The sequence below is a fragment of the Aythya fuligula genome, chromosome 2 (genome assembly GCF_009819795.1).
Source record: "Aythya fuligula isolate bAytFul2 chromosome 2, bAytFul2.pri, whole genome shotgun sequence".
Classification (NCBI taxonomy): domain Eukaryota; kingdom Metazoa; phylum Chordata; class Aves; order Anseriformes; family Anatidae; genus Aythya; species Aythya fuligula.
The window spans coordinates 137442208-137467477 of NC_045560.1; the positions used below are offsets into that span (position 1 = coordinate 137442208).

The following is a 25270-nucleotide window of genomic DNA, read 5'->3' on the forward strand; positions in this document are numbered from 1 at the left end:
AATAGGGAGTACTAAACATAATTATATGTTTACTGTTGTGCTCCAAAATACTTCTAAAACAAAAAGACTGTACGCTTACATTAGCTCTTCTGATATTATGAGGAATGGCTTTCAAAACTTGAAGAAATTTAACCAACAAGATTAGCAGAAATCCTTCAATTTTAATGAGTAACAACCACTGGGGTAAAATTAAGAGTATTAAAAAAATAATCAAAGACAGCTTCAGCTCTTAATGTGAGAGGTGGGTTTTTTTTTGTTTGTTTTTGTTTGTTGTTTGTTTTTTAACATATCTTTTTCTTCAAAGAGGTATGGTAGCGTGGCTTTTATGTAGTTTCTATTTTTTAAATGATCTCTGTGAAAATCATCTCCTTCTAATCAAACTGTGCCTTTTTTCTTAGTGAACTTGTTGCTTTGTCTCTGGTTTCAGATGATAAAGTTCATTAGGTTCACACTTACTGGCTCATGGGTTGCTGGCAACAGTCTGAAAGGTGACCATAGCTGTCTGAAATAGCCACTCTTTCAGAGTAGATGCAAGAATTGCAGCCTCAGAAATTTTTAAAAATCTCTCTGAAAATATAAATAATTATTAGCTTTAATGATGTAATCCCAAGAAGGTCTAAACTCTGTTCAGACAGAGTTCAGACTAAACTCTGTTTATTACTGTTGTAATCCCAAGAAGGTCTAAACTCTGGATTATATGATGACAAACCTCTTCAGGCTGTACAGTAGCGTGCATGTAAACAGAAAAGTTGCATCATTTCTTCCTTTATGTCATTTTGGGGCTTTATGAACAGTAGCATAATTAAATTTCTGGAAGCCCTGCTTCCTCAGGAGAAGCATAGCTTAAATTATCCTTTCGTCTCTTGACCAATAAATATTTTGAGGGAGGGGAGGCTGCAAGCATGTATGATTTGGATGTGTGCCTGTATCCTATTAATTTTCTAGAGATTGTTTTGCCAGCGAAGTGTCAACACCAGTTAATATTATATTACTCAATCAATCAGATGGACATTATTAGTTGATCTTCCTGAGTTACATGGAAGAAACTCAGGAAAACTTGGAAATTTGTGAATAGCAATTTAAAGGCTACCACTGCATATCAAAGTGCTACAGACATTAAACCTTTTAAAGTGAAGCTAAAAGAAGTTTGTTTTTATTTTATAAGTGAAAACAGCCACCATTATTGTTTGTCTATAGATTGCACCATGTATGAAGATTTAAAAAATAAAAATAAAAAAGTGCTCAGAAGTTTATCTCCTGTAAGGAAAAATTCTGTCAAAAGTGTGTATGACCTGCTCAGTGTAAGCCTTGAAACTTCAAAAGAAAATCCAAGATGAACTAAGAAGGTTTTTATAAAATTCCAGCACTTCACCTCTTAAGAAAGGACTGTAGCATGTTCTTTGAGACTTCATCACACACTCTCACGCACAAAATCAAGTACTGTTTTATATCAAATGTAGATTGACAGCAGTGTTTTCCTGCATCTGTTCTGCCCACATAAGAAGCCAGCTTCATAGAGTAGATGTGTCCTGAGGCTTAAAGTTCTTATAAATATGAGAATTTCCATTTTTTATAATGGCAAGTTGGGTATGGTATCCAGCTGTGGATCTGCTTATATATTGTTTGCAGTTTTCCCTGAGCTTGTTTTATACAGTATATTGCAGTATGTTGTCATACAAATTCCGTGATTAATGCTTATTTACAAAAACTTATGTAAATATCTTAGAACTGAGTCAAACAATGTGCAAGTTAAACAGTGTGTTTTCTGAATATTGGAATGACATATGCCAGGAGACTGTTGAGTTTAATAATGATAACACAGATAAACATAGAACAGTTTCATGTGCTGCATGGGATCATTATTTTAATGCTATTTAAATGAACAAATTTGGTGTTGCTATTATTTCGTAAAGTTTATATGTTTGTGTTTTTCTAGAGGCAGTATCTATACATATGAAGTATGCCACAAATTACCTTTGTTTAATTGTTAAAATTTATGTTAGTAAAAGTTTTACAAGCTCGGATTATTGGCTGTACTTTTATGAACTACATACTGGATTATTAGACAAAGAACAGATTATTTTTATCAAAATCACTGTACTGTGACTGCTGCTAATTATTTTAGTTGCAATGTAGTTGCTTATCAGAACGTTATAAATTCTGAGGATTTCAGTTCTATGTTTTTAAGTCTCACTGGAGGACTTCGATTTTGATCATCTTCCTCCACCTCATTAAGAAATGCTTCCTTAATTTTTTTCTTTTCTTTCAGGTGCAGCTTTTGTATGAACTGGCTGAGATTACAAGTAAAGTTTGGAATAAAATTCAGAGGAAAGGAATTCTGTATCAGTCTTCTGTTTATCCTGAAACCATGACAGGACCTGCTCCTCCTAGCTCTCCAGTTAAAAGTAGTGTTGGTACTGCTCCACCAGATACCAGCACATACAGCCCTTCAGCTGACATTGGGACCACTACAGAGGTAAGTCTTAAAAAAAAATGTCACACGAATACTGATTCGTGGAGTTCAGTCAAGTACAAATGAAAAGAATCAATAAAGAGCAGTGGTGTCCGTATGGAAAGTAGCTTTGCTCCTGATCAACTAATAAAGATACATCATTACTCTTTGGTGTAGGAAAAAAAAAAATGGTTGCAGTGTTTCTTCTATTTCTTTCATTTGTCTGGATTGTTTCTCTTTGAATTGAATGAATATTAACTCTTCTAAGAAAATTATGGTTAGTATTTTCAGGTCAAGAAGCATAAGGTATTTTTCAAGTCCAGAATTATTAGAATAGTAACTGGTATTTTTGAAGTACCTGTGGTACCTGTGCTGCATGTGAGTCATTCCAAATAGCTTCAGGCAGTCAGCCTGTCGTATTGAAGCCAGTCAAAATGAAGACTGAGACATTGCAGAGCTGCTGCATGTAGTCTCTATTGACGAGCCAGAAGAGGTACCAGGATGTGGAGACTCCCAAGGCTGGCATTGCAGGTTGCCCAGTTGTGCGCTCATGCCAGATCCATTCAGGCACTGTTATCCTCCATCCATCAGCTACTTCGGGAGCTCTGCTTCTTCCAATGTCCCAGCTGTCCCATGTCTCAGGGGTGTTTTCTAACTTTGTCACATGAGGATTTTGGTATGCAGCTTCAAATATGAGAAAGATTGGCTGCTTGTTTTTATCTATTTCTGCTTCCTTAATTTGTAGCACTGCGTAACTGCTTGGAGCAAACTGGTACCTGATCTTAATCTCTGTGTGTGCCTAAGACTAAAATGTTATTTTGAGGCATGGGAAGGACTTTTGCTTCTTTCCCATGCGAAGAAAAGAAGGCTGATTCTTCCTGTCAGCATAAGTACGTTGTTAAATGTCATCCATGACCATCATTAGCTCACCAGCTAGCTGATGCATTAGAATGGTGGGTCACAAGAACCTATGCATCTGAATAGGCCAAGTATTTGTGATTTTCTTAGTGCCCCTCACAGGCTTACTAGTTACATTGATTAGTTGGCCTTGTTTGTGCTTCATCAGGGACCTGTAAATGCATAAGATGAGATGAAGGTACACCAATATTTTATAATATGGATGCAATGCTCAATTCTTTCCTTTCTCAGGATAACCACAGTGATTTAGGGGTACCTGGAAGTTCTGAGACAGTCAAATACTTGGCAGTTTGAATGCTAACTGCAATTCCATAGTTTAACAACATTGGACCAGGATTGCTTTGACCCTATATGTAGCTTGTATTAATTCCAGGTCTTGGAGAGAATAAAACGGTGATTGCTGGTGCTTACTATAACATATGCATGACATGTATGCACATACGTACACACAAGTAATTCATTAAAGGGTGTTAGAGATTAAGCTTTAGTTCTTCAGTCATTTCGCTAAAATATTAATTTCTAATTTCTTTCTGTGTGCATGTGATCTCTGTTGCAAAAATCTTGCTATGGATACAAAATTGAAGGAAAGCAATAACAGTAAGAAAACAGTAAGTCCACAAAAGTAGAATTTTTTCACCTACTAACATCAACTTCCTTTTACATTAAAACCAAAACCCACCAGCTTTATAAATAACAATTTGTTTTTGACCCTCTATATAGACAGCAGTATTTAGAGTACATACTGTACTTAAAGAATTACTTGAAACTGATTCAGTAATTGTTTTAATCCATATGTTACCAAGATTATTTTGGCAACGTGGGTTTAAGTTCAGCATTCACATCCTACTACTTGCAAAATACTGTTCATCATTTATTTCATTTTCTTCCTATTCTCAACAAATATCGTGCTCTAGCTAAATAAATTTTCTCCTAATCTAAGTGAAGTTTGGTGAAGTAGCTAACAGAGCAATAGTAAAATTTGTGTTCAGCCTTTTCCACTCTGAAGGTAGGATCAGCATCTCAGTCTTGTTAGAAAAGAAAGTTGTATTGAAACACTTGGCATTAATATTGGATTTTTTTCACAATAGGGGACTTAGAGTTGACACAGCGCTTTACAACCAAGATTTGAAAATTGCTTTGAAAGGAATGTATCTTTATGCTAGACAATATAAATAAATTTAAAAGATTGATTATGCTTGGAGGATATTATTATTTAAGGTATGAAGGAAGAAAAAAGATGGAAACAGGAGAAAATCTTTGTGTGAAGCCACATAGATCATATGTCTGAAAGACTGATAGAAGAATTAAGCTCCTGTCCATCTCCATTCAAAGCTCTCAACCCAAGGTGTTCCGTCTGTGGCCAGAATAGGAAGGCAATCCAGAAGAAAGAGCAGGCACAAGAGATATGCAAATACACTGGCAGAAAAACATACTGAGGCAGGTGTCATTTGCTTAGTGGAGGCAGTGAGGTGGGAGAACATACACGTTTGCACTCCAAGAGTTGCAGGCAACTGCTCAGTGTCCAAGTGGAGATCAGGAGTGAGTGATGTTTCTCACTATTGGGACCAGCAATATTTAAAATCTTTGTTGGTGACATGAACAGTGAAAATGAGTGTACCCTCAGCAAGATTGCTGATATCACCAAGCCGTGTGGTGTGGTCAACACGCTGAAGGGAATGGCTGCCATCCAGAGGGACCTGGACAGGCCTGAAAGGTGGGCCTGTGTGAACCTCATGAGGTTCAACAAGGCCAGGTGCGAGGTCATGCATCTGAGCCAGGGCAATCCCAAGCACAAATACAGGCTGGGCAGAGAGTGGATTGAGAGCAGCCCTGAGGAGGAGGACCTGGGTGTGTTGGTTGATGAGAACCTCAACATGAGCCAGCAATGTGTGCTTGCAGCCCAGAAAGCCAGCCATATCCTGGGCTGCATCAAAAGCAGTGTGGCCAGCATGGCGAGGGAGATGATTGTCCCCCTCAGCTCTGCTCTCATGAGACCTCCCCTAGAGTACTGCATGACATTCAGCAGTAGAGCAAGTCCAGAGGAGGGCCGTGAAAATGATCTGAGGGCTGGAGCAGCTCTCTTATAAGTACAGGCTGAGGGAGTTGGGTTTATCCAGCCTGGAGAAGAAAAGGCTCCAGACAGACCTCACTGCAGCCTTACAGTACCTAAAAGGAGCCTACAGGAAAGCTGGAGAGGGGCTCTTTGTCAGGGACTGCAGTGATAGGACAAGAGGAAATGGCTTTAAACTTAAAAGAGTTTAAAGATTTAGATTAGGTGTTAGGAAGAAAATCTTTACTCAAAGGGTGGTATGGCACTGGCACAGGTTGCCCAGAGAAGCTGTGTCTGCCCCATACCTGGAAGTGTTCAAGGCCAGGCTGGATGGGACTTTGAGCTGTCATATGGAATGATTTTGACTTTGAGCAACCTGGTCGGGTGGGAGGTGTCCCTACCTAAGACAGGGGTTTGGAATTAGATGGGCTTTAATGTTCCTACCAACCCAAACTATTCTTAGAATCATAGAATCAGTGATATGTAGCTAGATATGTGAGGTTGTTTGAAGTTCTTTTACAGAAATGCAAAATGAAAATTCGAAGGCTAAATTTGGTATTGTCAGGAAAGGATTCATGAAGTTATTTAAGCATAGAAGGGTAATGTTTTTGGCCCAGCAGTTCATGAGAATCTTAATCCATTTCTGGTTCACTGGGTGGGAATATTAAGTGTATTGTGATTAAGTTGAAAACCATATGTAGGGCATGCAAGGATTTACATTTACAATAAAAAAAAAGAGAAAGGAGAAGGTTTAGAAATACTGTGATTGAAAAAAAAAAAAAAAAAAAAGATTTGGAGAGAATCCGTGGCATGGAAAGTCAAGTAAGGGTTTAAATTCCTGTGACACTGGTAGCAACAAAAATGCTTTATTTGAATTTGTGGGTGCTATTAGCATTTATAAATTCTCCCTTGATATGGGTCTTGTGATCACTTGAAAGAAGTTATTGATGAAAGTTAGTTTTGCACAGTGAAACAAAAATAAATCTCAAAGCATTCTGAAGGTATGAAATGATCTTTCGTGGATCATCTTCTGAAAAGTAGCTAACATTGTTCCTGAGACTGTGCACAGTCCTGATGTCTGTGAGTTGTGTAGTTCTGCTGGGGGTAGGAAAGGGAAGGAGGGAGGAGAAACACACTTGGCCAACCAGCGAGAAATAATAAAAGGAACCATACTGTCTTCTCACAGTTCTAATGGACTATTTTAGACAATATAAATTAAATAATGGGTAACATAATGGTTGGCAGTATTTCTGCAACACATTTTCTTCTGCAGTTGGTGGCTGTCTCTGAACTTATTCAACATATTTCCTAGTATCAAAGTACAAGCTAGATTTTCATTAGTGACATGGTTGCTGTGCAGTTCTTTGAGGTAAGGATTGTTGAAAATTAAAGAAATGCATTGAAAAATAAGCTAAGGAATATTCTCCCTCATTCTTTTTAACCAGTGAAAGCCATTTGTCTTTTGAGAGTAATTACTTAGTTTCCTTGTTTCCTTTTGCTAATTCAATTACAGTCACCATACCTTGCTGTACGTAGTGTGATCATGAAATTCTAATTCCTTATTTGAAGAGGGTAGGATAAGAAGATGAGAGAGGGAGAACCTGGTCTCTTCTGCTACATCCAGCTGCTACTTTGGACTATTTTATTCTACTGAAAACCTTAGGGATAGTCTCTGTATAGACTTTATTTGAAAAAAAGTAACTTTCTTTGTATGTTCAAGTATGCAGGGTCTCCTATTATAGAAGTAAAGGTGCATCTGAGAGGTATCTGTACAGAGAGGAAGTGTTGTCCAGCAATTCCTCTGCCCCAGCAGTAGTCAAAGTAAGCCAATAGGCCTTGCAGGCAAGAAATTGAGACAGATTTTTTTGATTGTTTTGTCTCCTGTGAAGTACAGCAGCTAGTTCTACCTGTCAACTTGCCTAATGGGCTACAGATGTCAGTCTGCTATACCATGCTATTTCTAGTTAGGCCAAGGTTTTCTTGTGGGTCTGGTGTAAAAGCATAGTCCTTCACAGTCTGTCTACATATGTATCATTGCATATGACAGCTATTTTAGAAATAAGATTTTATCTGGAGACCCCATTTGTTCATAAGAGCGTAATTCATGAAATCCAATCAAGTATTTTAAAACTCAATTGCATTATGTTGTTGAGAGATCCCTCAGTTGAGAGCTGAGTATTTTTCAGAGTGCCTTCTGGAAGAAATAATTTGAATTTCAAGAAAGTGTAAAAGAAGGGTGGGGGGAGTAACCAATACTTATCAGCTCCATATATATCATGGAGTACTCTTCAGTACTTCTAAGTGTCTTCAAGTACTCTTCAGACTGGTACAGAAAATCTGAGCCATGGAGAGGGATTGCTGTTTGAAGAGGAGAAGGCAGAAGTTATCTTTAATACCTCAAAGAAATAGTGACTATAGGAACTGGGATGTCAGGAAAGTTAACCAACTGAGAATACGTCATACTGCATGGAAGCAGAGGATGAATGAATTCCATCAAGGGATCAATAAGTGCACACAAGGCAGTTAAATACTGGCACTCACTGGCCAGGAGACCTAACACCAACAAAACCTTGCTTGATCACTGCCTTGATACTGGCAGGTCTGAAGACAGCTTGCAAATACTCTGAGAAATAGAAGAATATTTTTCTTTTAACCTCCATTTAAATACCATGTACTTCAGTTCTTCACATTCTCTAAAATGACATTGTTGATTACCGATGGAGGCGTATTGTGGTCTTCGGAAATTTGAAGGTACTTTATATCAGCTTAAAGTTACAAGCAATGTGGTCCTTGTTGTTTGAACTGGAAGATACCATCCTATGTTTGTCAGTTATAACTTGTATTCAGCCTACTGTAACACTCGGATTTTTCATGAAAGAAACGGAGGGGGTGATATATCAAAATGGAGTGCATCAGCCACAGTTTAAGCTTTGCAGCTATTTTTATAGCCATTATTGCCGACTAACAGCAACAAAGCATATGGAGTAATTAAACAGTAATATATTCATCTACAGGTTTGGCTTAGGGACATTTTCCAAGAATTTGGGAAATCTCGTTTGTGTTTTGTTTATCAGAGTTTTTATTTTGTTTACATGTTCCTACAGTTTTTAATATTGAAATTTTGCAATCTGTCAAACAAAAATAATTCACTACAATAGGTATATTTTTTTTTTTTAACTTCAGAGGTTTTGCAGTTAATGTATTATTTTGTTCTGTGGGAGACATGATTTCTTTTAAAAGCTTCTTTCAGCTGCAGTGGACTTGCTATAAAAGAGTAAGAAGAAAGCAAACTCTCACAACTGTTTGTATTAAACAGTAAAAGAAGTAATTTGTTTATATGGTCCCTGGATTATTTATATTTTAAACTGTGTATAATTCTTCCCATGCTGACAGGTTGATAGGGAATACTGCAGTCCAGTGCAGATAAAGCTACCTAGCTTACTGAATTTTAGTCTGGGTGGTGGTAAGACATGAGAGGCTTATAAGTACTGAAGGGATGGAAACAGTTAATCATTTTTACCATCCCTCCTTTGGAACAGCAAGAGCAAAGGTAGTACAGACTACAACAGGCCACTTGTTACTGTTTACTTAAGTACAAACAGTGGTAGAAGTGTTTAGTCCTTGGGGAAACTCAGTGATTGAGCAAGAACGCAGAAGTTATTTTGATAAGGCATAGCAGTAGTGTGGCCAAACTGTGATCATCCCTGAGCTTTAGGCAGGCCAAGGATGAAGGCCTCATATGTTTGGTTCTTCCTGATGAACAAAGATAAATTCTGCTAAGAAAATAAACTCAGTATATTGGTCAATTTGCAACAATTGGTGAAAGAATTAAATTGTATATTTTAGGACTTGGCATGAGAAGTTGTGGGAAAATAGCTCAGTGTTTCTGACTCTGGCTTGATTTTTCTGTGGATCTGGAAACGGAGCAGAAAATTAATGCATAAACATATTTAACAATACCACGCTGGGTGCTGAAAATGCAAAACAAAAATTGAAACTGCATGAGAAACAAGAGCACAGTCTGTCTTTTCACTTCATTTTCTTAGTTTTTCAGTGAAAAAAATTCTAAGAATTTGAGCTTATTAAAACAACAACAAAAAAGACTTCAGCTACTGCAGTTCATGACTTTTTCAATCCCTGTGACTCTGCCCAATGCTTTAGGATACAATACCATTAATATAAAGTTTAGAAGAAATAGAAGAAATGTAATCTCCATTTTTCACCACAAAGGAGAGCCACATAGCAGCTTCTGCCTTCAAAGGATCCATCTGTATTGCTCCTGCTACTGAGAGAGAATGGGCCAGTTCAACTGTTTACGTATGTTTGAGTGATAGAAAAAAAAATGTGGATAGTATGTTCATATTGGATTGCTGAAGTAGAAGATAGGAGGAGCCTGTAACCTTTGATTGGGACATAGCGATGAGCAGCTGGGGATGTCTGTTGATAAGCTCTTCAGCTGGCATAGCTGCAAACTGAAGAGGCTATCTCTGTAAGCTTCAGCTGAATGCAGTTTTAGCTCTATCATCTAGCTAGCAAGTGCAAGTGGTAAAACACATAAGTGACTTGAAATACCAGGTGAGCAACCACTAGCCTGAATACAGAATCGGGGAGCAAAGCTAAGCATGGTTGAGTTGAGTCTTTGGTTAGGTTTTGCAGTCTATGTGATCAAACAAGCCCTAAAATGCTAGCGATTGCAGGTCCAGGTGTCAGAGCCCCAACTTATTCTGCCATGAAAACAGCTCCTTGGTGTTACAGCTCTGGCCAGAGGTTCATAGTTCTTTTATTTCTGATAGCATTGCTTGCTTCGCAGATCAAGATGCTTATTTTTTCTGCGCTGGTGTTTTATATCAACAGCCTCCACTTGATTCCTAGATATTCAGGGGCTGGTTTTCTTTCTACATCTACACAATTATGTGCTACAGCATTTGAATTTGTTTTAATCAGTCCACCTCACGCTACAGAAATTCACGTCAGAAACATCTGCAAATCAGACGAGCATAAGCACAAACGTAACTGGAATTGTGCCAGTGTAAGCTTCGCTCCAGCGACATCAATGGAAACTGCAGGCACCTTGGCCTCTTTTCCTCACCTGTATATTTTTCAGTTATAATATATCAGATATAAAGCCTGTTCCAAAGCCTTAGGTATGTAGAAAAGGAAGAAGCAGTTTCTAATGATACATTGAGGCCTGTAACTGTTTTTAGATAAAAATTCATAGATTTAATGGGCTTGGAAGTTGGTAGGGGACACATTCCCTAAAATTCAGGGTTTGCTGCTTTTAAATTTGATTACACATTCCTGAGTTAATTTGCTGCTTATGTATGTCTGGGTTTATGCTATATAACAGTATTTGTGAGATTCTTGAAGAACTACAGTTGCAATTAACCTTGTGTCGAAATTATCAACTGGCTGATACTTTTGCATCATTTAATAGCTACAGAAAAATAAGCTTCAAGAAAAGTGTGGGAAAACAGTTGCCTCAGTTTTCTGCAGAACAAAGTTATCTATATCCTCAAACCACTAAACAAAAACAGCTCTCTGTAGAGGAAAAAAAAAGTTTAAAAAATGCATGAAATATCTGAACACATTACATTCTGAAAAAAGAAGAACCAAAGTGTAAAATTAAAAAATTGCCGTGGTGGCAGTATGTATGTGCTGTTAAGTGCATCACTTAATGTTTAATTTACTATTGTTGTCTTCTTTTTTTTTTTTTCTTTGTATTATCAGAAATGTAGAGATCTGCCAACATTTTAGAACAGAGTTGATTTTCATACAAAAAGCATTTTGGAACATGTCTACTGTGACAGTGAATGGGGAGGGAGGGGACTGTCTCTCACTCCTACCCCCTCCATCACAGTTTGTAAGTTGCAGTCTAGCAAATGAAATGTGCCGGTAGTATGAAAGGAACTTCAAAAATGCTCCAGCTCAAAAAAAAATAAAAAAGAGGAAAAATGCTTTTTTATAAAATGAAAAAGAATAGAGAGCAGCAGATCAGTCCACAACACATCAATATTGGTTTCAACTTTGACTTGAACTGAACATAAACACAGTCTCAGGTTTAAACAAGTATTGTTCCTCCATTTCCTTGACCTTTAACTGGCCTGCATTTCTTGATATCCTGTGAAATTCATCTGAGGATATCAGCTATGGCAGGTTGGCCTTGGCTGGCTGATTCCTCCACAGCTGCCTGGCTTACAGGATCCCCCCTTTTCTAAAGTACTCTCGTCTCCAGACAAATGGGACTCCAGCAACAGAAGCATCATCTTTTAGGAGTATCATTTAAAGGCTAGTTACAAAGGTGTGGGAAGTTATTGGAAGGCAGTGTGTCAAAGAACTGTTTGGATGAGTTATACAAAAGACACAACGAGAAAGAAATGTGTTGGCAGAAACAAACTCTCAGAGCAGATGCTGTGCTGAATGATGTAAAACTGCAGTCATGACATAGGATGGAGCTTCTCTGATGAGAGAGGATCTTGCAAGTAAGAAATGATTAAAAGGGGATTCTTAAATCGCTGTGTTCATTCAGGCTCTGGAAGAATACGTTTCTGCTCCTGCTTTTTATATCTTTGCATAATAGATAGCTGAGGGGAGGCAGGTTGGAGGCAAACTGAGGTGTAAGAAGAAAATGCAGGAAATGTACATGTAGTAGAAGCATGCAGCCTGAGAAGAGTACAGGGATGCTGTCCGGATGTGTAGGGGTGGGATCATAAAAGCCAAGGCATAAATGGAACTGAACTTGGCAAGGGATGCAAAGAACAACAAGAAGGGATTCTGTAGGTACCGTGGTCAGAGAAAGAAGTCCAAGGAAGTGTACCCCCTCTGATAGACGAGAAGGAAGAACTGGTAACAACAGACATGGAGAAGGCTGAGGTAATCAACAACTTTGTCTCAGTCTTCCCTGCCAGTCAGGCTTCCAATGTCTCTTGTTTCCCTGAACCCATAGACAAGGGCTGAGGGAGCAAAGTCCCTCCCACTGTCAGCAAAGAGCAGGTTCGAGACCACCTGATGAAACTAAACAGTTACAAGTCTATGGGGCCTGATGCCATGCATCCCAGGGGCCTGACGGAACTGGCTGATGGAGTTACCAAGCCTCTCCATCATACTTGAGAAGTCCCGGCTGTCAGGTGAAGTCTGTGTCCAGGTGGAGGCCGGTGATGAGTGGAGTTCCTCTGGGGTCCATCTTGGGAATGGTGCCATGTAGTATCTTTATCCATGACACAGACAGTGGGATCAAGTGCACCCTCAGCAAGTTTGCAGATGACACCAAGCGGAGAGGTGTAGTCAATACAACAGAAGGAATGGATACTATCCAAAAAGGACCTGAAGAAGCTTGAGAAGGGGGCCTACATTAACCTAATAAGGTTCAACAAGGCCAAGTGCAAGGTGCTGCACCTGGATTGGGTCAATCCCAGACATGAGGACAGACTGGGAGAAGAACTCATTGAGAGCAGCCCTCTGGAGAAGGACTTGGGGGTTCTGGTGTACAAAAAGCTTGACATGAGCCAGTAGTGTGTGCTTGCAGCCCAGAAGGCCAACTCCACCCTGGGCCACATCCACAGAGGAGATGCCAGCAGGTGGGGGGAGGTGATTGTCCCCCTCTGCTTTGCCCTTGTGAGGTCCCACCTGGAGCGCTGCGTCCAGGTGTGGGACCCCCTGCACAAGAAAGATGTGGGGCTGTTAGAGCAGGTCCAGAGGAAGGCCACAAAGATGCTCAGAGGGCTGCAGCACCTCTCCTGTGAAGAAAGGCTGAGAGAGCTGGGGATGTTCAGCCTGGAGAAGAGAAGGCTTCAGGGAGACCTCATTGTGGCCTTTCACTACTTAAAGGGGTCTTACAAAAAGGATGGAAAAATGACTTTTTACTCAGGTAGATAATGAAAGGAGAAGGGGTAACGGTCTTAAACTAGAAGAGAATAGGTTTAGATAAGACATTGGGAAGAAATTCTTCACTCAGATGGTAGTGAGGCACTGGTGCCCCATCCCTGGAAGTGTTCAAGGCCAGGTTGGATGGGGCTTTGGGCAACCTGGTGTAACGAAAGGTGTCCCTGACAAGGCAGGGGGGTTGGAATTGGAATTAGATGATCTTTAAGGTCCCTTTCAACCCAAGCAATTCTTTGATTCTGTGGGTGACAGAGATAATCAGAGGATGGCAAAATAGGATGTTGCTTCCTTGCCTATATCACTTTCCTTACAACGGAGGCTGCCATTTCCTAAGAAGCAATAAGGACTAATGCTGGATAGTACTGGAGAAGTGGCTGCTCTCCCTGTATCCTTTCAGATGCTGGGAGAGTGCCAGGCCTGACACTTTCCATGGTAGTTTCCCAATTTTTATTCATTAGTAATATAACTGTACAGGCTATGTAAGAGAAAAACAGAAGGAGGATGAATAAACAAATGATAAAAGCAAAAGGGCCTTGCTAAGTCCCTATCTTGGAGAGGGATTTCAGGTGTTTTTGTATAAGGAAGTTCATTCAATGAGAATACCGTGTAACGCTCAAACAAGAAAGAGCAGGGAGGGAAGCAAGAAATAGAGGAGTAAGCCTCAATTAGCAGCTAATTTTCTGTAGTTCTCTGTAATGTAACAATTTTTCAAAAGACAGTCACCAGTGACTCTACAAGTAGTCTGTTCAGAGCTGTAAGCAGTTGAGCTTACACCTGGTTTCATGCATTTGTTCAATGCAAAACCACTGTCAGTGGGAAAATTAAAGGTGAAATGAATCTTAGTTTTCATATCAGCACATCATACTATATCTGCTGAACTGCTCCAGATACTGTAGTCTCACATTTAGGTATTCCTTTCCAGTAACATATCCTAGGTGCACAAGCTTTCCTTTTGTCGTGTGAATGAATATCTGGAGAGATAAGTTCTGTATGTCAGCGATTTGACAGTGTTCTTATCCATTTTAATAGGTATCAGTAGGTTTTTAAAGGATAGAGGTAGCTGCACAATGATAAAATACCTTTGTTTTTCTATCTATTTGTATCCTCTAAAAGTTTGCAGGGGGAAAAAAAAAAACACAGTAAATGTTAATCTGAGTGACTTAAAGCTGAAAGCTCAAAGTAGAAGCTGTCGTTCAGTGTTTCTCTGAAGAAGATGGAAAAAGTAATTGTATTCTTCATTATGTAATAAATTCTAATGTCAGCTGCTCCATTTGGTGTCTATCAAATAGCTCAAAGTCATAATATGCTGCGTACAAAATTTCTGAAAGATTTTGACCTACCTTTTTGTCTTGTCTTACGGTTGGGATGGTGATAAGAGAACGTGTATACATGATAGAAATCCTGTAATTAAACTGTAGGCTTGAGTTGATTGAAAATGTGACTTATCAACATAAATGCTTCCATATGAGCTATTTTGCTTGGTCTGGGATAAGTTCTACCCATCCAGAAAATAGATTGCTAACAGAATTTCCATATTCACAGTCTTGGACTGCAAAATGAGTCAAGTAATGTCAGGTTTTAGATTTTGCTACTGAAAGTAAGTTTTTTCCAGAACTGAAGTGAGTGTATTAGTATATCTTGCCTGACAGATTAAAGTGGATTCAGTCAAACTGCAATACCTTCTATGTGTGTCTGATTTAGACTGTTTTCCATTTAAATCATCATGGTTAATCTTTAGGTAAAAATCAAAATTCCTAAGGATGTTCATCATAATTTATATTTTGTAATCCGCAAAGCATTCATTAAAAGTTCAGATGTTTATTGGTCTGTAAATGTTAAAAGCAACTTGGTCTTAATGAATCAAAGTGGCAATACCTTTTTCTTTTCCATTTATGCTTGAATCTTGAGGGAAACTCGCAGCATTTGGTGGGGTTACAAGTGAAGGCGCTGAGGATTCTTAGTGGCTTCTGGCTGACAGTGACTTGTGAGTCAACTCCATTGAGTGTAATAGGCTGTAAATGCTAAGAGCTGAGAAGCAATTATGCTTTTGCATCTTTTCTTTCCTCTCTGGACCCAGTAAGTTCTGGCAATGGAAAGTTGTGGTGAAGTTCTCTTGCTGGTGAATTTTTCATTTGTCCTATGAAGAATTATCAGAACTTGGTTGCAGGTCTGTGATAAGCCCTCCTAATAAATTTTCAGTGTATCTTTAATAAGTCATGCTCTTTTTATGAAAACATAGACTTCTATGTCTTGTTTGCTGAGTTCTTAATATTTTTGGGAATGAGCAAGGATTGATTAATGATGGCAAAGAAGCTTCTACAAGCCCATTTGTCAACAGATCAAAATATTTATATATCAGAATATGTGTCAGAATATTCCTGTCAATTCCTGTAAGATGGATGTAAGCTATTGAGGAAAGCTCCCTATACCAAGTGGAATGAAGTCACAGAACATCACCATAAAAATCTTGGCCAAAATCCATTATCTCTGCCTAAAAAAAAAAAAATTTAAATAAAAAATAAATAAAATATTTTATTTTTTTCCTGGTGTTAAAAAAAAAAAAAAATGGCTTAATTCAAATGCACTGTCAGTGAGTCTGCTTGTATTTCTATGTATATAATTTGTTGGGTCTACATCACTTTAGACAGAAGAAAAAAAGAAAAATGGGCAGTGGTGAAAAGCAAATATTCTTTTCTCAGCTGTTCCTTCTGTTTTATAGGGTGATTCTCTTCAGGGCGGTGATGACTCTCCATTCTCTGACTCCATTACGTTGGAACAAACAACAAGTAATATTGGAGTCTCAAGTGGACGTGTCAGCCTGTGGATGCAGTGGATGTTGCCAAAAATTACTATAAAATTGTTTGCTCCTGACCCTAGAAATAATGGCACAGGTATTCAACATTTTTGTTTTTTTCCCTTAACATACAATTTTAAGTTCCATATATTATTTTACAACACAGTATTAGCTACAGAGCATTTATTGGTAATATTAGACATTTAATACAAAAATAATTGGTTGGATCAGAGCAACAAGCTGGAGTTAGGTTAGTGCATGTAAAAATAATTCAGCATTGTTCTTTGGCATAAATTTCCCTTTCCATATGGAAAGGTGATTATATTAAATTGGAAATAAGTTAGTTATTTTACTTAATAGAATACTGCATTTTTGCCTTAATAGCAATCATGTTCCATTTTGATATGATTTAGTAGTGTTTTGTGTGTGTCCATCTATAAGCATGTAGTTTTGCATTGATAAATTCAAAATAATCATCACAGTATAATCCCTAAAATCATTGGAAGATTGAACTTCATATTAAAAATAGGAATATGTGTGGAACACAATTAGCTTTTTTAAAAATTGAGATTACACTGATTATCATCTGGGCAGTAATTGTTTGAAAGGAAATCATACTCTGTAAATGTACTGAAAGACTTCAGGTATGTTTTTGTTAGGAAACACTGCTGAGTAACAGTTAACATTGTTAATCTGTGAAAATATTAGAAGACTAATGATTAAATTAATTTTCAAAGAGATATTACTTTTGATAAAAATAATTACATGAGAGAAAGAAATCTCAAGTGTTGTTAGAGTATGTATCTTGTCAAATATCTTTATATTTTTACAGGAATTATACTATGAAAACCTGAACTAGAAAACCCATAGATAAGTCTCTCTACACTTTTGTATAAAATGGTTCGGATTATAGGGTTTCTTCTGGTTCCTGTCATTTTGACAGTTGAATAGAAGTGTGCTGTATGAAAAACCTCTGAGTTGAGTTAGCATCATCCTATTTATGAAACATAGTGTCCCAGGTTTATCTCTATGCTTTCAAAGTTACAGGTTTCATATTAATGTTTTTTATCTCCTTGGACTATTGCAGAAGTTTGTGTTGTCAGTGAATTAGAAGATCTCAGTGCCTCAGTGGACGTGCAGGATGTGTATACCAAAATCAAATGTAAAATAGAAAGCTTCAACATTGATCATTACAGAAACAGGTAATTCCTGAGAGTTACACTGTTATAATCTCAGTGTGAAACAAGGCAGATTTATTTTTTTTACTTCTTCTTATTTCTTAACTTGAATTTAAGATTTTTGTTGAATTTCTTTTAAATGAGATAGATGTTATCTTTCTAAGTAAGCAAAAACAGAATTTCTTTTTCTCAGAATTGTATCCAATTCTGAAAAAATAACACACATGGAAATCATTACAAATTAGGATAGCATTTTCTGCTTCTCTGTTGGTCCATTAACAAAAAACATTTCTTTTAGCTGAACTTTTGAATGGGAAATTTCTTACATACCATTTCATGACACATTACCTTTATCAATTTGCCCGTATTTAGTGTTTTGTGGTGCCATGCTTTTACATATTAAAAAGAATTTTCTAACAAATCAAGTTATTTCTTTTGCCGTGTTTCAGCAACACAGTAATGGAGGGAAGTAAGATGATCATCTCTGTTTCTGTGGCATGGTACAGTGTTTTGCAGAGAAGCCTGAGTAAAATTTCAGACAGTAATGTCAGCCAATATGTCATCAATATTATGTACATTTAGGCTGGGAAGTTAGAGCTACTATATATCTTGCCACTTTGCAGCAAACTAAACAAGATTTGCTGAGATGTAACTGTATTCATTTAGCACCCAAACACACAGTTCTGTAGAGATATTGCATATCTCTTGTAGCACGTATTGGCCATGAGCACACAAATGAAAGGTAATTACGAAGTGTTTGATCAACTGGGTTATTGTTTGCTGTTACAGCTCAACAGATTCTAAGAGACAGAAACTGAGAGGAAATAGGATAGCTGTTGTGTTGTTTCCTGGGAGAAAAATATAACTGAAAGCTTTAGAACAATTCTTTGGCATTGAAAATGGCAAAACTATTTAGAAGCACAAATCATGTTGACTTAAGAGCCTACAAATGCATGGCTTTGTTGGACGTTCCTTATCCTTGCCTGTGTAGGAAGGAGATTTAATATCAACTTAGATAAGTTACTGACATTTCTGAGACTTTTTTCTAATCAACAGTCTAAAACAAACAAAAAAAATGTGATTCCTGTTCTTTTGCTTGAGTTACAAATATTATTGTTTGAACATACGGTAATATTTGATAATCAAAGTTTGTACTTTATTTTTATTTTTTTTTAAAGCAAGTCATGCTGCTTTAAAGTGGTTTAGAATCCCAGTAGCAGATGCTCTTAACAAGCTGCATTGTCCACAGAGTTTGTGCAGAGCTTGAGAGAGGATACCTCACTTCCAGGAGTACATGTATAATCTTCCCATTGGAAAAAAAATCAATTCCAGAGTGTTCTTGTTTCCTAAATCTATATTGAAGTTGCTTTATTTTTTAAAGTCATTCCACGTGGCCAAGTTGCTACTGTTTTCATTTACATTTCATAATCTCTTCAGGGTAACCTTCTCTGTCATTAAATTTCTATGAACTTAAGCCAAAAGCAGAGAATAGATAAGGTGAACATTCTGTCTTCCAGGCCAGGGGAAGGCTGGCAGTCAGGACATTTTGAAGGAATGTTTCTACAATGCAGACAAAAGTCTTTGGTGAGATTTCTTTAGTAACCTAAAGTGCTTACCTGAATAACTCTTCCTAAGCAACATAGTTTTCTCTGTTCTTTTGTATGTTGAAAAGAATGATTACAAGAAGTACAATACAGAGCAATATTTAAATTCATAATAACTTGTTTTTCTAAATAATATTATGATTTTATAATGTGTTTGAGTATAGCTTTTCGTTCACAATTTGATTCTTGTCATCATTCTCCTCTACGTTCTGTCTGCTGAGAATCCAGGGGTAAGTCCGTTTTCTGTAAGTAGGAGTCTATTATCCATACTTTTATTTTCTTACATTACCTCCTCCTGCAATAGGTCCAATTTTACAAAGTTTCTTTTTTAATACCATTCTTTTGCTTTATCTAATTGAATTTTGACATTTTAGGATTTTAGGAGAGAGTATGGCATAGGATTTGTGTTGCAGTTACATAGAACTGGGCAAGTTTAATGTAAACTTTTTTTTTTTTTTTTTTTGCTTATGGTGATTTTCTTTTTTTTTTTCTTTTTTGTCTTCCTCTCTTCCATGCCTTGTTCATTACCTCAAGCCTTGGGGAAGATTCTTGGTCTCTGGGGCAATGTGGAGGTGTATTCCTTTCCTGTACTGACAAGCTGAACAGACGTACCTTGTTGGTTCGACCCATCAGCAAGCAGGACCCTTTCAGTAATTTCTCTGGCTTCTTTCCCTCTGTAAGAATCCCTTTTTTTTTTTTTTTTTTTTAAACAGGACTTCCACTAACAAATGCCAGTTGGGTTGGGTTAAAAAATGAGATAAAGTTTAAAAAAAAAATCTCAATTTCATCTAAATACTTTTTGTACCAGATATATTTATTGTGTATGTTGATTACGTAAGTTGTGCTTTTTCCCCACTATCTTTTAGTAATAATTTTTAGTCGTTTTTGATCAGATAGGGGTATAAGGGTTTATGGTTCACAACCCCATGCATAACAACAGTCCACTGAAGTCAATACGATTTATCTATATTAAAAATAAGCACATACAGTAATGTTCAGAGACTAATAGAAGAACCAGTACTGAACACTGCATTTTGTTCAAGTAATTCTGATATGTACTTGGGGATTTAAATGGTTTGTATTACTGCTGTATGCCATTGTGCAACCTTTTAGAATTACTTTATATAATGATGATAATGCAGCAATTAACAATTTCATGTTTGTGTCTGTCTTTTGCCTGCTTAGAACAGTACTTGTTGAGTCAGAATATATCAGTGTGAGATATTAAAAAACTTCTTCTTACTGGTTTGTCCTTGAAAGACTTTATATATAATGGCATTGGGCCCTTTGTCTTCACAAATAAATGACTGTATGGAATTTTTATATGTTAGTGGAAGTTCTGTGTGGTTTGATTTTTTTTTCTTCATGAATATTGATTGGTAATACTTTATCTTATTCTATTTGTTTCATATCTTATAGAAAAATCTAACTTCCTAATTTGTTTTAATTCACTTAATCACAAAAGCTTCAAATTTTTCAACATTTAAGCTACCTTTAATCTGTGTATCTTGTTTATTTAAGAAAGAGAAGTTTGCTCTGTTAATGTGGTTTAATTTACTTTAAATTATTTTTAATCAAATTTGAAGATGCTGAAAAAAGCAACTGCTTGCACAATATAGTTGCTTTTATTTTTGCTCAGATAATTGAAGGTAATGTTTGAACAATCACAGAGAATTCTATCAAAAATGTTACAATTACACTGTTAGAATAACAATTACACTTAAAATAGTATTTTTTCTAGTTACTGGTTGTTGGTTTTTTTTGCAGTTTTCAGTCACTAACAATGTATAACTGAAATCCCAAAGACTCTCAAAGATAATATCAAAAATTTAATGTATGTCTTCTGGGAGTTAAGTATCTAATTGTAATATTTATCAAGGAAATCTTTCTAAGTGAAGGAATCTGTTATTTCTGAATGACAGTGTAATATACCCTTATTTAAATGATGTGCTTTAAGACGTTACAGCTATTCTCTTAAAATACTTAAAATTGATCAGGGAAAACCAACTGAATTTTTAGAGTATTTACTTGATTACTCATGTTTAGAGGGAGTAAAGTTATCTCAGCATCAGAGGGTTGCTTTAGCCCCCATGGTGTTTGCACATACGTAAAGGACACTGAAAGCAAGTAAGATTTACTTCTAAAATGAAATGGACATCAACATATGTAACTGACAGTTACATATAGTATGACACACTATGAGGTGAATTGTCCACCAAAAATTAAAAAAAAGAAAAGGAAAAATTTTCTTCTGGGACTCAGAGAGGGTTGAAAGCTCTTAGGAAATACAGAACCTTAAACATCTTAACTAACAGAGAATTGACTGATGATGTATGTGTACGTATTTTCATCATTTGTTTTCTTCTTGAAACAGACAACTGCAAAACTTTTAGATGGCTCACACCAACAACATGGATTTCTCTCTCTAACTTACACAAAAGCTGTGACAAAAAATGTCCGGCACAAACTGATATCACGAAACGAACGAAGAACGTTCCATAAGCTGTCCGAAGGCCACACTGATGGTTCTCCTCACTTTCTTCATGAGATCCTTCTCTCAGCTCAGGCTTTTGATGTGGTCCTCTGTTTTCCTTTGCTTAATGCAATCGCAAGCATTTTTCAAGCCAGGTTGCCAAGGAGTCAAAAGGAGAAAAGGAAATCACCCGGCCAACCTATGAGGAGTCATACTCTGACTTCCCGCAACTTACCTCTGATTTATATCAACACTGGTGTCATAAGAGTCTTCTTCCCCAAAGAGGATGACCATCATAATGCCGAAGGTAGAGTATGTTATGTTACAGAATTTTGCAGTTCAGTATTGCAACCAAATGCTCTAACTTCGTTATCTTGCTGGCCTTACTGTCTTTACATTTAGAATGATTGCTTGGGTCTTCAGAATTGTAAGGGGCAGAGGTAGAAAACATCTGTCATTCATCCAAGAACTCTGAAAAGAGGTTGCAGTTGTTAAAAAGAGAGTTGCAGGTAGTAAAAAGAGAAATGGAGTTCTGCAACAGTGATTCTTTTGTCTGTTCTTACTATGCTGATACCAGTAACGTCTTCCACACTCTCCATTGTTGGAAGACAAGTCTAAACAGGAAGCTTTTGTGGAAATAGGCACATAGGAAACCATTCAGTAGTGAAGCAGGTCCTGTTTCATTTTAATTATTTTCTGCAAACTGCACTTTGTGATTGTTGCCCAACAGCTGATACAGTTTATCATTTGTTTAATAACTCTTAGCTGAAGTTATTCAAACTCCCTTATGTAAGAAGCTTCCAGTTATTTACAAAATTCTGGATAGCATAAACTGTTCTTTCAAACAACAGTAATTAGCCATTTGATCCATGAACAATGCATTTTTCTTAAAAAAAAAAAAAAAAAAAAAAGTGTTTTTCCATCCTACTTAAAATATATTTACATCACTATTACAGTCGTTGCACATAAATAGATGCTGAGGCTAAAAGTACACCTAGTAACAGCGGGAATGTGATCGCTTCCATTACCAACAATTGTTCTAGAAATTAAAAAATAGATATTTTACTGGTATCATGGTATGTTTACTGAAGTCTTATAGGTATGTGTTGGTTTTTGTTTGTTTGTTTTTATTAACCGTTTTAGATTATAGCAAATGATATAATACTAAGAATATAGATTTTTTGTGATTGGGTTGTGTTTTTTTTCGTAACCAAATTGCAAAAAGTGCAGACAGTGAGAATTTACTTGAATCATGTGTTTGCCAGCATCTTCTACAATTTTCCAAGTGGGAATGGTGCAAACACAAGAAGATAAAATTAGACTGGTTGTGTTGGCAAGAAAGAATTATGATTCTGGTTAGAAGGGAGTTCTGGGGCATGCTGTTAAGGAGTCTTTTTGGAAGTATTTTTTTTGTGGCTCTGTAGCTGCACACTTCATTAGAAAGAAATTTTAAAAAATCTTTTGTCTGTTTGCCATTCCTTGTTTAATTACCATTCCTTGTTTCAAAACACTTGTAAAATATATAATGCCTATAGTTAAACATGAATGTAGGTAGAAAAAATATGTATACTTCTAAAGAATAATGCTAAAGATTATCTTTACTAAACTAATAACAAAGTCAATTAATCTCTTCCAGTGGAAACTTCTGAAATGTCATCAATATGAAAATCAGTTCCATTCTCCTTTCATTTCATTTTTCAGTCCCCGTTCTTCCAAACTTTCATCTGTTTCTGAATGTGAAATAAATCACTTCTATCTTCTACTGCTTATTTTCTTCAAGCCCTATAGAATTTAGAAACAATAATGCAGTGTAAGTGTTGAACATGATCCATGTTACAGGTGTGCTAGATCAGAAAATTGTTAAATATCATGGATATATACACCCATAAGACTTCATTCATCATCTGTTGATTAAGAGAGTTTAGTCCAAGAAGAGTTGTGTGATTGCTGCAATATAAGTAGAGAAGCAGTGATCTTGGTTTGTCTTTTATTCCATTGTCTGCATCTCATACCTTGTAATTAGAGGTAGTTACCTAAACTATTCTCCCACCAAACACATGTAATTGCGATTCATATACAGAAGTGTGGTGCGTTTTTGTTTTTTTAAAAAGGCAAATTGTTCTTTAGTTTTTCAGTCCAAAACTGAACTTCTGAAGTGAAGTACCCAAACATTAAAAAAATAATCAAAATTGTAGGTTTTTTTCCTCAGGAGTTTACACACTATATAACTATATATAACAAATAGAAAAAAGAAATACTGTGTGACAGCCACTAAAAATCAAATAAAAACATGTAAATTGCATAAAGCTGATAAGTGGTAAAGACAAAGGAAATCTGCATCTGGCTGGTTTGAGGACAATAAGAAATATTTTTGATATGTACTAGGAGCAAAATATCAGGAGTCGCTAGAATGGACATGATAAATTTGTTGATAGTGAAAAAGAAAAGGCAGCATACCGAATAAACGTATGTCCTGCATTTGTAGGAGTGATATATTCTTGTCACATGAGCATGACTCTGTACTTTGAAGTCTGTCATAACATCTGGTCTGTAACATCCTCCTTGCTTACTATTAAACAGTTTCAAATCGGTCAGACTGAATAACTTGTGCTCAAGGATCTTGGTCTTCTGAGGTTAATTTTTAACATGCCTTGGAATAGCAGGTTTTAGACAGCTGAAGGTGTACCTGTTAAAATGAAAAGTGAGATGTTCAAATAAAATTAAGAGAGGTAACTTTATTTCTCCCTTGGAAAACATAAAGGAAAAATCTATTACAAGATTCAGTTAATAAAGATTTATATGATATTTATTACATGAAAATAAATATGATTTTATAGAAAATCAGTCTTCTTAAATACATCTAATTTCCATTCTTTACGATGGTTACTATTCCAGTTGATAAAATGATTGCAAAGATTTGATATGCTTAGACTTTCCTAAAGAGTTTAACACAGTGTCTCCTGGTATTCTAATTTAAATCTATCCCAGTTTAATGTCTGTGGAAATATTAAAAGAATTCAAAATAGCTAACTAAAGGTCTGAAAAATTATTATCAGTTGGGAGTAGTAAGTAAAATTGCTATATAATAATATGAAAGTAAATATTAAATCATTGCTGTAAGAATTTCCCTGGAAAGATAATGTTAAGGACTCTATGGAGCACGCATGTGGATCACTGCACTTACAGCACTGCTTGTAAAAAGTATGATAATTATTCATATGCTAACATTACATATCAAGTAGAAGATTATGCAGACTACATCTTCAGGACTGGAGACTCTTTCCCAGAAAGCAGAGGCTGAAAAGAGCCCAAGAGTCACAGTGGACTTAATGAAAAGAAAGGATGGAGATAGCTGTACTTCTGCATAGGGCAGATGACAGAATATCATGTCCATTTCTAGTACATCTAGTACGTTATTTCCATGTTTCAGAAAGCTAATAGGAGATTTCATAGGTTAGTGAATAGAGATAGGGATTCGTCACCCTAAGTCATGACTCAGATCACCACTCATCACAAACCAGATGAAAATATTAATGCTTGTAATTCTTTCTGGTTTAATCATAAAATTTAATTTCTTAACCTGAAGTAAAATTGTACACAAAAGAAGCATGCCAGCCTTTGAAAATAATAATAATAATAATCCTAAAAAGCTTACATAATAAAGACCATAATGAATAGTACTGTGTTTATTTGGCTTTGCTAAGTGTCAGAGCCAAATGACAGTTCTTACCCTAAAATATGTTTTATTAAAAAACAAATCTCAGAATAAGGCATTTGCCATAAAGTTACAGTTAGAATCTGAAGTATATTTAATATCGAATTGAAAAATTATTTCGAATTAGTAGCAAACAGGATTTTGTTGTCAACTTAACTTTTTCTACCCTTGTTCTAGCAACCAAAGCATCTGTATATGATTTTTGATC

The 25270-nt window shown here is 36.5% G+C and overlaps 1 protein-coding gene across 1 annotated transcript in view; it reads left to right on the forward strand.

Moving 5' to 3' along the window:
* VPS13B (vacuolar protein sorting 13 homolog B) overlaps nucleotides 1-25270 on the forward strand; it is a 459490-nt gene that overhangs the window by 243410 nt on the left and 190810 nt on the right. Inside the window, 5 exon segments of the mRNA XM_032182423.1 lie at nucleotides 2270-2476; nucleotides 16018-16189; nucleotides 17180-17294; nucleotides 19409-19550; nucleotides 21249-21654. Coding sequence (XP_032038314.1) covers nucleotides 2270-2476; nucleotides 16018-16189; nucleotides 17180-17294; nucleotides 19409-19550; nucleotides 21249-21654 — 1042 coding nt within the window.